General features: G+C 42.9%; 1 protein-coding gene across 3 annotated transcripts in view; it reads left to right on the top strand.

The window, feature by feature from the left end:
• Positions 1-13,580, top strand: part of LOC137094983 (cytohesin-3) — a 326,264-nt gene extending 312,684 nt beyond the window's left edge. For 2 of the 3 annotated variants that reach the window (XM_067461080.1, XM_067461082.1), the window contains exons 10-13: positions 5,818-5,896; positions 5,991-6,062; positions 8,007-8,161; positions 10,107-13,580. In XM_067461080.1, the coding sequence (XP_067317181.1) occupies positions 5,818-5,896; positions 5,991-6,062; positions 8,007-8,161; positions 10,107-10,179 (379 nt within the window). In that variant the 3' untranslated portion in view covers positions 10,180-13,580. The remainder of the gene's footprint in view (positions 1-5,817; positions 5,897-5,990; positions 6,063-8,006; positions 8,162-10,106) is intronic. The other variant, XM_067461081.1, reaches the window with a different exon arrangement.
• The last annotated feature ends 846 nt before the right edge of the window (positions 13,581-14,426 follow it).

Here is a 14,426-nt window from a genome sequence, read left to right as displayed (position 1 = left end):
GTCTGTATTTATTCTTCTTCCAATAACAAGAGTCTGCTGGCAGCTGCTCAGCTAAACCGTCTAGTACTCAAGAATTTGTTGTAAATAACAAAGGTCTGGCTTTAATTATTTCCTCTATTGCTCAGGAGGTAAATAGTTTCTGGTGTCTGTTTTTGCCTTCTCTGAAGTCTTCTATTCTGGCAGCAACTCCCCACCTGATGAAAATGTGATGGAGCTGCAATCCAATAAACTTTGAGGACACCAGGTTGGGGAAAGTTGTATCTGAGCCAATGTCATCATCCACAATTATGCCTGAAACATTAGGGCTTGTTTAAGCTTTGCCTACATTGTATTGTTGAAGGCTTTCATGTTCGGAATCACTGGACTGTTGTAGGTTTTTTCGGGCTATATGGCCATGTTCTAGAGGCATTCTCTCCTGATGTTTCACCTGCATCCTCAGAGGTTGTGAGGTCTGTTGGAACTAGGAAAATTGGGTTAATATATTTGTGGAATGACTAGGGTGGGACAAAGAGCTCTTGTCTGTTGGAGCTAGGTGTGAATGTTTCAATTTACCACCTTGAGTCTTAAGAGGGAGCAACAATGTCCTTCTGTGGAGCAACATCCATTCTGTTGGTAGAGATCAACAATGTCAACCATGTGGCTGGTAGACCAGCAACCCACTTGTGGTTTGGTGTTACTATTTATTTTCATCTGCATAAAGGAAGGAACTGCAGTGGTGCAATGGGTTTAATCTTTGTGCTGGCTGAACTGCTGACCTGATGGTTGGCGGTTTGAATCTGCAAGATGGAGTGAGCTCCTGTCTATCAGCTCCCGCATCCCATACGGGAACATGAGAGAAGCTTCCCACAGGATGATGGTGATGATGATGATGATGATAATAATAATAATAAACTTTATTTATACCCCGCCACCATCTCCCTAAAGGGGATTCAGAGCGGCTTACATGAGGCCAAGCAAAATAAAATATGAACAACAAAAATAGCATCACAATAAAATAAACAAAACATTCAGTTAAAATAATCAGTGCAAAATAACATAATGGAAAATCCAGGCATCTCCTGGGCAACGTCCTTGCAGACAGCCAATTCTCTGGCCTTTTTCTCCCTTTTGCCCTCCATTTGTGCCTCTTTGAATTCTGCAGCACTGCTGGTCACAGCTGACCTCCAGTTAGAGTTCTCAAGGTCCAGGGCTTCCCAGTTCTCAGTGTCTATACCACCAAATGCAGTAGGTTCCCTGCAACTTTCAGCCAGATAGCAATATAAGGAGGTTCTAGATCAGGCATGGGCAAGCTTTAATTTCCAACGGACCCCTCAACCTCTGAGGATGCCTGCCATAGATGTGGGCGAAACCTCAGGAGAGAATGCTTCTGGAACATGGCCATACAGCCCGAAAAGCTTACAACAACCCAGTGGTTCCGGCCATGAAAGCCTTCAACAATACCTTCAACAACATTTTGTGAGTTTACATTGCAGATCAGTAGATCAAAAACTCCAGGATGCAAAACACATTCCTGCAATTGTTCCGTAGTTTCAGAGGGCCTTCCCCCGCCCCCCCCCCCCTAATGACAAGCACATGCATGCAAACCTTTCTGGACCAAGTAGAAGCTGCAACTGCTTTTTATGCCCCTGCCTTGATTTGAGCAACGTGATTGATTTAAGATGATTAATCCTCGGGTGAACCATATCTTTAATGAGTGCCTGATGTTCAAAGTATTGTTTAGTAACAAGATCAGCCTGACTGAGAGTGAAGGCTAATGAGATTTAATCGCAAAGTAATGGATGATGCAACTCGAAATCTCTTTAACTGCAGAGAAACCAGGCCTGCGTATTGATAACATCAAAAATCATATCTCTATTCCGTTTTTCCCCTTACGGCTTGAAGAAAGAGAACTTGGACCTTTTTATAGTGGCGCAAGGAAGGATATACATTTCCGACGTCATTTCCTGCATAACAATTGAGCCACAGGCAATCCCCAAGTTGTGAACAAGATGTAGATTTCCCTCAATTCCTGTTGTCTCACCCCTGAACTTAACTATGAGTCGTTTGTAAGCCAGATGTTTGTAACTCAGGGACTGCATGTACTTGGTTAATATGGAGGAAGTCTGTATTCTCTTCGATTTGATATTGTGTTAATTTGTTTTATTTTTTTTATTTTGCTACTGTACGTATTTTATTTTGATGTAATTTTTTGTTGTCTGCATTTTATTTTGCTGTATTGTATCTTTGGGCTTGGCCTCATGTTAGCTGCCCCGAGTCCCCTTTCCGGAGATGGTGGCGGGGTATAAATAATAATAATAATTATTATTATTATTATTATTATTATTATTATTATTTTATTTGGTACATATTTCTGCTTGCTGTGGTGCTTCAACTCTTGATTAGCAGTTCATAGAACAGATCCAAGGGCATAGCTCTGGCTTTCAAGGAACTAATCGAAAATTGAATGGATCATATCTTGATATCAGAAAGGCCTTTGACAGATTCTCCCATATTTATTTATTTATCGTGTCATCAGCAACCATTGTTTTACAATTCTAACAGAGCAAAACAAACACAGAGATTAAAATGAAAAAGAAAAAAAAAAAAAAACCACACAGATTTTGTAAATTTGGTATTTGGTTAAATGTCCTTTGACCAGTATCTGGCCACTTGGAGTGCCTCTGGGGTTGCCGCAAGAAGGTCCTCCATCGTGCATGTGGCAGGGCTCAGTATTATCTAGCCCACATTTTACTCATTTGTTTGCAAGACAATCATGGGAGAACCCAGAAGCAACCGGATTCTCCCATGATTGTCTTGCAAACAAATGAGTAAAATGTGGGCTAGATAATACTCCTGTTGGGTGAATTTGTAATGGTTGAGTGACCGAACTCAAAAGGTTCTTCTCCCCAATGGTTCCTCTTCATCCTAGAAAGAAGTGACTGGTGGGGTGCCATAAAGAGGGCTCTGTCTGGGCCTAGTGCTTTATCAATGACTTGAATAGGGTAGCCACGGATTTATGTTATTGTTTTGGACTTCAAATTAGGAGTTTCTTCTGTTCTGGCCAGCAGTCTACCCAAAAGTGAAAATGTGGGTGTTTGTTGGGGTTGGATAGCCGTTGTGGAAAAAGCCATGCTAGACATGTATTTCCTTTGTGTTTTTATTTGAATAGAGAAGTTAAGTAGGAAAACACATATTAAGACCAGTATCTGTGATCTTTCTCACTCCCCAAAGACGGTTATGGAAATCAGTGTCTCAAGCTGTGTCTTGTATGTATCAATACCTTTCTCTCGCTCATAGAAGTATAGAGTTAGAAGAGACCCCAAGGGCCATCCAGTCCAACCACCTTCTTCCAGGCAGGGAAGACACAACCTAATCCCTCACAACATATGGCCATGCAGCCTTTGTTTAAGAGCCTCCACGAGACTCCACTATTGAACATCTATTCTTATGGGTTATTGTGAATTTTCTGGGCTGTATGGCCATATTCCCTGGGCTCTTCTGTGGGACTGGATCCCTAGTTAGTCTGCAGTTCTTTTCATGTTCCTTCTTATGGTCAGGAAGTTCATCTTAATCTTCTTCTTAGCCAATCCCTCGTTGTCCCAGTAGGATAGTCTTCCAAGGTCAGTGTATTGGTGGGTCCGTAGGTGGCTGTGGAGCCCTATTCTTGATCTGCATCTTCTCCCGCAGTGAGGGCATTGGTTTCCAGGTGGAAGGCGGTCCCGGTCAGGGTTGGCTTGACGCACCTTCTTCTTGGCACATTTCTCTCTCTCACCCTCCATTCGTGTCTCCTCAAATTCTACAGCACTGCTGGTCACAGCTGACCTCCAGCTGGAGCATTCAAGGGCCAGGGCTTCCCAGTTCTCAGTGTCTATGCCAGAGTTCTTAAGGTTGGCTTTGAGCCCATTTTTAAATCGCTTTTCCTGTCCACCAACATTCCGTTTTCTGTTCTTGAGTTCAGAGTAGAGCAACTGCTTTGGGAGACGGTGGTCGGGCATCTGGACAATGTGGCCAGTCCAGCGGGGTTGATGGTGGAGGGCCATTGCTTCAATGCTGGTGGTCTTTGCTTCTTCCAGCATGCTGACGCTTGTCTGCTTATCTTCCCAAGAGATTTGCAGGATTTTTCAGAGGGAACGCTGATGGAATCGTTCCAGGAGTTGAATGTGATGTCTGTAGACAGTCCATGTCTCGCAGGCATATAGCAGGATTGGGAGGGCAATAGCTTTATAAACAAGCACCTTAGTATCCCTATGGATGTCCTGGTCCTCAAACACTCCCTGCTTCATTCGTAAAAATGCTGCGCTCGCAGAGCTCAGGCGGTGTTGTATTTCAGTGTCAATGTTGACTTTTGTGGAGAGGTGGCTGCCAAGGTAGCTGAAATGGTCTAATGTTACACCATTAAGCTGTATTTCTGGCTTTGGAGAGGGATTGGCTGGTGACTGCTGGAGTCTTAATGTTCAGCTGGAGTCTCCTTTCCTGTCATTTGAATCCATTTCCCCATTGAGTCCTAGTCTCCAGGGCAAATATGAATGGTGCCAGAACAGCTTGTTCCGAAGGTGACATGCTCTACACCTGAAGTAAAGGAGTGGATCACATCATCCATGTAGCGCTGGGGATAGTCAACAATGCAAGAGGGTATTACTGGGATCAATGTCCAAACCTTCTACCTCCTGTCTCTCCTGAAATAGGGCCTTTTGGAGATTGTCTGAGCCTGTTCTGAGAATGAGTTTGAACTGCAGAGAATGGATCTTTTTTATCTTTCCTTTGACAAAGATGAGGTCTTGAGCATAGTGATGTGGGGATGAGTGGAACATTGGGTAGATAGAAAAAAATTATGTATTTATTTACATTTAAATGCTGTCCTTCTCGCCCCGAAGGGGACTCAGAGCAGCTTACAATGTGTGTGTGTGTGTGTGTATACACACACACACACACACACATTGTAAGCTGCTCTGATAATATAATACTACTACTAATAATATTATTATTAGTAGTATTATATTGTATTACATTATAATATTATAAATATTATATGTATATACAATATATTATATTATATTATTTACAGTATTTGTATACCGCTTTTCTCACCCCAAGGGGGACTCAAAGCGGTTTACACGTAAGTAATGGCAAAAATTCAATTCCAGTACAAACAGTTACAATTATACACTGCAATAAGACATAAATTAAATTAAAAATACATCCATGAGCAATAAAACAATCATTAAAACAATAAAACAGTCTCTTCCGTCAAATCGCCGTTCCAGTCATTGTCTTTCTGAAATGCTGCATATATTTACTTCTACTGCCCAAAGGCCTGGTCCCAAAACCATGATTTTAATTTTTTTCTAAAAGCCAGGAGGGAGGGAGCGGATCTTACCTAATTTGGGAGTGTGTTCCATAGGCGGGGGGCCACAGCCGAGAAGGCCCCGTCTCTCGTCCCCGCCAGGCGCATCTGTTATTAGCATAGCACAGGAGACAAGGGTTCACATTGTTGATGTGAAAGTTTTGTAATCTCACCGTTCGGCTGAAGACTGCTACTGAATCTTTTATTGCGTAGCCACCTTCCTCCTTTATTGCTGGCACTAGGAACCGTGTGCCTGGAAGAACCCAAAAAGGATGAGCATCACCTTTAAAACCGTCTTAGACTCAACAAGTCATTTCCAGTAACCCCTGTGTTCATTTAACCTTGGTTCAAATGTCTGTTTTCCACCTAAACCATCTTTTTTGACGAGCCTTAACCATTTAATGAAGTAACAAGGTAACCAACCTAACCTTTTTGCCCAATCCGTGGGGCTTTGGAACGGAGCTGATATAACTGGAGTATGCCTTGTGTCTTGCAGGCGGAAGAGTGAAAACGTGGAAAAGGAGGTGGTTTATACTGACAGATAATTGCCTGTATTATTTTGAATACACAACAGTGAGTATGTCGTATTTCAAATCATATTCCGTCTGCTCCTAGTTCCAAATAACTCAAAAGTGTATACTCAATGTTATCTTTCCTTGACTTCTAGGACAAGGAGCCCAGAGGGATTATACCCTTGGAAAACCTCAGCATACGAGAAGTGGAGGATCCGAGAAAACCAGTAAGGCCTTCTCCTTTGTTAAGCTCTGTCAAAAAGAAGGCAAGCTTCCCAAGTCTGCAATAGTCTCATATGAAGACAGTATTTCTCAACCTGGGGTTCAGGAAACACAGAAAACACAGTATATTTATTTATTCTGTTGGTCATGGGGATTCTGTGTGGCCCAATTCTGTCATCATTGGGGTTCAGAATGCTTTTTGATTGTAGGTGAACTATAAATCCCAGCAACTACAACTCCCAAATGTCAAGTCTATTTTCCCCAAACTCCACCAGTGCTCATATTTGGGCATATTGAGTATTTGTGCCAAGTTTGGTCCAGATCCATCACTGTTTGAGGCCACAGTGCTCTCTGGATGTAGGTGAACTACAACTCTCAAGGTCAATGCCCACCAAACCCTTCCAGGTTTTTTTTCTGTTGGTCATGGGAGTTCCGTGTCTCAAGTTTGGTTCAATTCCATCGTTGGTGGAGTTCAGAATGCTCTTTGATTGTAAGTGAACTATAAATCCCAGCAACTACAACTCCCAAATGACAAAATCAATCCCTCCAACCCCACCAGTATGTGGGCATATTAGGTATTTGTGCCAAATTTGGTCCAGTGAATGAAAAGTCATCCTGCATATCAGATATGTACATGACGATTCATAGCAGTAGCAAAATTACAATTATGAAGTAGCAACAAAAATAATTTTATGTTTGGGGGTCCCCACAACATGAGGAACTGTATTAAGGGGTCACAGCATTAGGAAGGTTGAGAAACACTGTATTAAGAAGCTCATGGTGTAGTTAGGATTATGGCAGAAATATTGTAAAACACCAGCATCTGGCAGCATTGAGTATTTAAAGAAATATTCAAAAAGTGAAGAGGATATTCATTTGAGGTTTTCTAAAAGCCCCCCCTCCCCTTTCTGCTTAACCGTCTGAAAAAGCACTGAAAGAGTAAAAAAAAAACCAAAAAACCAATAGCAATATGGAGTCAGGAACTCCTGATCAGTACAAGCTATATGGGACAAGAGAAATTACATTAAAATAACAGTTATTTCAAGATAATCAAATTACGGCATGCTTTCTCAAACATAAAATGCCTTGGTGTCTCAGTGGAATAAAGAAAAGGGGCCTCAATATTCCCAACCAGTCAATCAGTCCCTTCACAGGGCTTCTGGCTTTTTTGATCAGTGTATAGTCGAAGGCTTTTATGGCTGGAATCACTGGGTTGTTGTAGGTTTTTCGGGCTATGTGGCCATGTTCTAGAAGCATTCTCTCCTGACATTTTGCCTGCATCTATGGCAAGCATCCTCAGAGACCTCACAACCTCTGAGGATGCTTGCCATAGATGCAGGCAAAATGTCAGGAGAGAATGCTTCTAGAACATGGCAATATAGCCCGAAAAACCTACAACAACCTTTTTGATCAGCGTTGGCTGATCCTTAGTCAGAATTGATGCTTTCACCTCGTTGTGGAATGACCCTCGATTTATCCATGGGTCGTATGAAAATCCATAATGTTGGTCCCAAAACCTGCCCTTGACTTATACACGAGCATACAGGCTGACCTCTGAGTGTGTGTCTGTATATATATGTGTGTGCGTTCTTTGGATAGCATAGGGAAGGCTTAACACCCTTTGTGGGGTTTGTTTTGCTGTCTGTGCACCTGTACAGAAGATTTCCCCTCACTTTCTGCCCATGTGATAATTGGATTTTCAAAAATTTGGGTTGTTGTGGAAACAAGGATTGATGATAATCCCTTTTCCCAGGTAATAACTCTTTGAGGAGTGGGTTTCCCTTCTGAGGAAGGGATTTCTCTTCCTGTTGTCTCACCTCTGTTCTTAACTCGGAGTTGGATGTAAGTCGGATGTTTGTAACTTGGGATCTGTATGTACTAACCTGTGATATTGGTGCAAGACATTGAGTGCTCTGTCAATCAATACCAGCTTGTTCTCTCTTCCCCAGAATTGTTTTGAACTGTATAACCCCAGCCATAAAGGGCAAGTCATTAAAGCCTGCAAGACGGAAGCTGATGGCAGAGTGGTCGAAGGCAACCATGTGGTGTACAGGATATCTGCTCCCACTCCGGAAGAGAAGGAAGAGTGGATCAAATCCATCAAGTGAGTCCTTCTTTAAAGCAGAATTGTCAGGTGACCCACAAAACCTGTTGCATCCCCGATTAAAGGCTCCCATCCTGGGCTTTCTGGCCACTTCCTGGCACTCCACTCCACATTTCCTTGTGTTTAGTGCACCGTGAATCAGTCGCAAACACAAGCTACGAGGGCCATCTGGCCTAATGACTATCTGTAGGAAGTCTGTACCCAATTAATAAAGAATTATTTTCCATTTCATCAGCAAAAGAGAAGAGAGCAATATTTTGATGGCGAATTGAAAATTAACTTCTGACATATTTTTGAGTGTTTAAAAACATTGTAAATTTATTGAGTTCTTCTTTTCCACCAACAGATAGAAGGAATGCAAAATAAGAAAATAAGTACAGGCATCGGGTAGGAAAAGGGTCAAAGAGAAGACAGTTAGTGCCCAGGGATCATTATCTGGGGAGGCAAAGATCCATTGCAGTTATGCAAGATGGAGCCCCCAGTGATGCAGTGGGTTAAAGCGCTGAGCTGCTAAACTTGCTGACTGAAAGGTTGCAGGTTCGAATCCGAGGAGCAGCATGAGCTCCCACTATTAGCCCCAGTTTCTGCCAACCTAGCAGTTCAAAAACATGCAAATGTGAGTAGAACAATAGTTACCGCTCCAGCGGGAAGGTAACGGTGTTCCATGCAGTCATGCCAGCCACATGACCTTGGATGTGTCTATGGACAATGCTGGCTCTTTGGCTTAAAAAATGGAGATGAGCACCAATCCCCAGAATCAGGCATGACTGGACAATGTCAGGGGAAAACCTTTACCTTTACTATGCAAGATGTGGAATACCTCTTTCCACAAAACCCCTGAAAACACATAGAGAGGTTATTCCATTGAATATCACTAAAATTCTGGCTTTAAAATGCCTGTACCTTATTTCACATTAGTTGGGAAGTGTAAATTATTGTGAATGTTATGAGGCCGGCCATAACCCATGGAGCCGTTTTTGTACTGGAAGGAAGAGTATTTCCAATCCCATCTGTGCCATCTGGTCTCTGGTTTTGATATCACATTATGAGCAGGGAACACCAACTCATAACCAAGGGAAGAGTAATACTGAAGATAGTGTTGGATGAGTGGGCTTATTAACAAAAGACCCTCCTTATCAATGAACAGCAGAGTAACTTATCAGCAGCAATGTGACCCATCACCAGCAGCCAAAAGTGATAAAAAGAACAAAAACGGATCAATGTTATCTCTTCCACAGGAGGCTTTTCTGTATAGTAAAATAATATGGTTGTACTATTAACAAGAACCTAGTAGTTTGAAAAATGCAAACCCTCACAAATGAAGGCCTACCTCACACAGTGGCTTCTCTCATAGACTGAGGCCTACCTCACACTGTGAGGTCTTCTTGCATACTAAGACCTTTCTTCCGCTGAAGCAAACTAACCCAGAGGCCTATTAAGCTACAGGCACAGTTTTTGATGAGTTGTTGCATCCATTTAACCCTTTTAATACTTGACTCACATTTTTGTAATTAAAAATACCTAGTTAGCCCCCGGTGGCACAGTGGGTTAAACCGCTGAGCTGCACAACTTGTTGGCCAAAATGTCACAGGCTTGAATCAAGGGAGCAGCGTAAGCTTCCACTGTCAGCCCCAGTTTCGGTCAACCTAGCAGTTTGAAAACATGCAAATATGATTAGATCAATAGGTACAGCTTCTGCGGGAATGTAACGGTGCACCATTCAGTCATGACCTTGGAGGTGTCTACGGACAACGCCGGCTCTTCGGCTTAGAAATAGAGATGAGCACCACCCCTCAGAGTCGGACACGACTAGACTTAATGTCAGGGGAAAACTTTACTTTAACCTTACTGATCTAAATGGAGGATATCACAATATGATCAGGTCCGTAGAGTGCCCTAACAAGTGTGCAAGCTGACAACTAATGGCGGTCTCTTTTCTTGTTAGGGCAAGCATCAGCAAGGACCCTTTTTATGACATGTTGGCGACCAGGAAGAGAAGAATTGCTAACAAAAAATAACGCTAATCCTGTGGACCCACCTAAGCCAAATTGCTAATGCATCATAAAGCCAAGGTAAAGTTCACAGAAAACAAGATTTGTATTAGAAGTGTTGCCACTTTCCTGCAGCTTATATGGAGTCTGTGAGCGTTCATTAATATTCCATGAGACGCTGGAAGAAGCTTCAAGTTCACGGACTGATCTATAGATGAACTTTACACTTTGGAAGGAAGTGTGTGCTGTTTTTTGTGTTGTTGATCCTGGGTGTGCGATCTCTCCCTCCTGCCCTGTGGGGCCTTTGCCCAGGATTGCTGAGTCTGGCCTTCCCAACGAGCAGAGCGAGTCCCTTTTCCTTCCATGATTGCAGATGTCTTTTGCTCTCCTTTGCTAAAATTCTCCTTAGCCTTTGCAACACAGAAGCCTTTTGGGCCTGGATGGTTTTTGCATACAGCTCACATCCAGCCTGCAGCACTTCATTTAGAATCTGCTAGTCTGGCATCTATATGATTAACAGACCTCCTTCTCATAAACATCTGGCCATGTACTGAAAGCATGAAGCTCCCGAAGACGAAAAAGGTCATAAACATGCATTTCGGAAGCATTGCTACGGCTCATCTTGAGTTCTTAGATGCCTTGGAAATGTGTTATTGCCCTTCTCCAGATGTTAACCTGAAATGTCTTCCAAATCTGAGTTATGTCAGGTGTCAGTCACTGTTTTATATTGTTTTGTGAAGACAACATTGCTTTAACGACCTTTTTCTGCCCATTTGTGCAGATGGCCACAGAGTTCTTTTTCGCAAACAACCAGCTTTAATTTTCTCCTCTTTTATTGCCATTTACAGGTTTAATTTTCTATCCCCTTGGGATCTTACCCTCCTTTCCCCACTGTAAATATTTAAATGTGTTGTAAGTCAGAAAGAGGAAGAATCCAGTATTTTGCTAATGAAGAGTGACCTGTTGTACATCTGAAAGGTGTAGGGTCTTTTTATAAGTGCTTTCCTTATCTTTGATCCTTTTGCCTTGTGTGTTTTTGTGTGGCACTTTGCCTTCCCTGAACCCTCTCCTGTCAATTTCTGAGGCACATCCAAGATGTAGAGTCCGGTGGAGTAGAGAGAGCTCATCCATTTTGGCCAATAATCTACCTTTTTGCAATCGCAGATAGTGATGTCGGATTTTACCCCACTACTCTGGTCATTCAAAAGTAACCTTCATGGAAAAAGTATTAGTGCTTTTGTCCCGATCTTTCCAAAACATGAAGCAAGGAATTTTGTTAGACAAACGTGAATGTGGGAAGAATTATTGCTGCATTGCTGTATGGCCATGTCCCAGAAGCATTCTCTCTTGACATTTTGCCCATATCGATGGCAGGGATCCTTGGAGGCAACCGCTGAGGATGCCTGCCATAAATGTGAGTGAAACGTCAGGAGGGAATGCTTCTGGAACATGGCCATAGTTGCTGTGAGTTTTTGGGCTGTATGGCCATGTCCTAGAAGGATTCTCTCCTGACAATTTGCCCACATCTATGACATACATCTGAGGATACCTGCCATAGATGTGATTGAAACATCAGGAGACAATGCTTCTTTAACATGGCCATAGTTGCTGTGAGTTTTCCAGGCTCTGTGACAATGTTCCAGAAGCATTCTCTCCTGATGTTTTGCCCACATCTATGGCAGACATCCTCAGAGCCAACCTTTGATAATGCCTGCCATAGATGTGGGTGAAACGTCAGGAGAGAATGCTTCTGTAACATGGCCAGACAGCCCGGAAAACACACAACTACCCAGTGATTCCGGAAATGAAAACCTTCAACAGCTCAATTACTGCTGCTTCTAACTCACCCACTGAAAAATCTCATCAGTGCAGAGCATGCAAACTAAGTCTGGTGCTCAGAAGCTTTTTGCTAAATGGAAGAGTAGCTCTTTGTCTAGCTGTATATAGAAAGTCTGCTGATGTTTGTATGTGACAGTATTAGCAGGGATTCAAACCAGAGGAATGGTTTTTGATTGCTTAAGGTACTACCTTTATGAAGAGGTAAAATTCCCTACTCCGGGCTCCCCTTTGGTCACAGGGACTAGTTTGATTATTCTGGCCACCAATATGGCAGAGTTATTGGGGTCCTGCTGAAGGAGTTATACAGGAAGATATATCTACTTCTAGGTTGCCCCACAATGAGGGCCAGATTCAGTAGATCAGTGGCTCTCAACTTGTGGGTCCCCAGTTGTTTTGGCCAACAACTCCCAGAAATCCCAGTTTACCAGCTGTTAGGATTTCTGGGGGTTGAAGGCCAAAACATCTGGGGACCCACAGGTTGAGAACCACTCCAGTAGATAAAAAAGGCAGTCTAGCACTTCCCTAAAGTGGGAAGAAGCGAGGGAGAGGACCTCTTCTGAATCCATAACATACTTTCCAGAGTGGGTTGTACTTCTCCAGAAGAGTCAGCCCATCATTCCCTCTGATCTCTTCTCACAATGAGAGTAGAGCAGTTCTAGACCGGGCTGCCTTTTCTCCAAAGTTACTATTTAAACCTTGCAGACTCTGGGTTTTGAAGGGGCACGTTGTAAAGCACTTTGAGCTCAGCTGGCCTGGCAAGTGCTGAACCCAAGGAGGCTGAGAACGAGATCGGTGTGCTTGGCAATGTCACACCAATTGGTTTTTGGACGGCATGGAAGTGTGTGGTACAAAATAAAAAAACCTTTTAGAAAACTTCATATTTTTAAAATAAATTCTTATTTTTGAAAAAACGTAGTACATACATATCTTTCTAATGTGGCAGTCGAAAGGAAAGGGTTGGATCTGGCGAGACTGTAACATTGCCTTGTTTTTAATATGACTGTCTACAAGACCAAGATCCAATGAACACCGTACGATTCCCCTTTCTTTCTGGTGGCTGGAGAAGGCCATGTCTCAGTGTTGGGTCTCTCTCATCTGAGCTGGTGCAGCCAAAGGTGAGTGACAATGGGAGTTACATTTGGCCCTGTCCCCCATCTCTATCTCCTAGTTGGACCTTGGCCCCAAGGCCAGCCCTGGCTATGGCTCAGGAAGCCTCTGCTCCCGACGTATGAAGGAGGCCACAGCTGCCTTTGCCCTGGCCCTCTGAAGCCCAGATGCTGCAAACCTAACAAGTGGCTCACCACTTCTCTCTCTGTGTGTGTATTTTTCTTGGAGAATGTTTCTTATATTGACATTTAAATGTAAGGTATAATGTATATACTGTACATCTGTGTATTATTTGAACTTGGAAGATTTGTTAATCTTGTACGCTAACGAATTGCATGAAATAGTCTGTTATCTATGTTACACCAATATCTATGTGTGGAAGTCCTCTCGTGTGGCTGCTTTACATCGTCAGCGAGCATTGATTGAAGAAAAGACTTCACGGAGACTCCCTTCTCAGAAATAAAAGTATACATTCTACAAAAGTGCATTTTTATAAACACCACCAAAATGCTTGAAGAGTCTCAGAGCTACAGGTGTCTTAGTATGTATCTTGGGATAAAATCCTTTTGTGACTTTCACTGTAGGACTCTATTTCCTGGAGCAGCCCACAGTGTGAGAACATTGGGTCACGCATGTGTCTTCAAGTAGGTTCGGTCCTATGGTGACCCTCTCAGGGAGTTTTCTTGGCAAGATTTGCTCAGAGGCCTTTTGTGTGTTACCGTAATTTTTGAGGAGACTCTTCTCCAAAATACTATTGTTCTGCCACAAGCTGAAGTGGTACAATACAATATTGAGTCTCCCTTCGGGGGGGGGGGGGGGGAGAAGGGCGGGGTATAAATAGAGGAAATAAATAAAATAAATATTTTAAATTACTGTTTTAAATGACATAAACTTCCCAGTCTTTCAATGGGAAGTGTGGGCCTGCTTTTGGTTGATGAGAGAGTCAAGTTAATTAGGATGGTGGTTGTGTGCCTTCATGTCATTTCAGACTTAAGGTAACACTAAGTCTAAAGTTTAGGGCAGGGGGCCAAATAAAAGGACCCTGGGGGGCTGCATCTGGCCCACAGACCATAGTTTGGAGACCTTTGCTGTAGCCCTTCACCTTTATCAAATTCCAGATCTCCTCTAAAGGATACAAGCAGCAGGTTATCAACATATAGAGGGGCATATTGCAGTGCATTCATTGTATATTAGGAAAAACCTTGAGGGCTTTGAAATCATACTCCCACAACCTAGAACCTGATTGACATGTGGCACAGTTGCATCCCTGAATGTCCTCACTGTACCAAAAATGTATGTTCCCCACAGACGAAAGCACACACACCATC

This window comes from Anolis sagrei, chromosome X (assembly GCF_037176765.1).
Source record: "Anolis sagrei isolate rAnoSag1 chromosome X, rAnoSag1.mat, whole genome shotgun sequence".
NCBI classification, from domain to species: Eukaryota; Metazoa; Chordata; class Lepidosauria; order Squamata; family Dactyloidae; genus Anolis; species Anolis sagrei.
The sequence above is the reverse complement of the archived record's forward strand: the minus strand, read 5'-3'. Positions and strand labels throughout refer to the sequence as shown.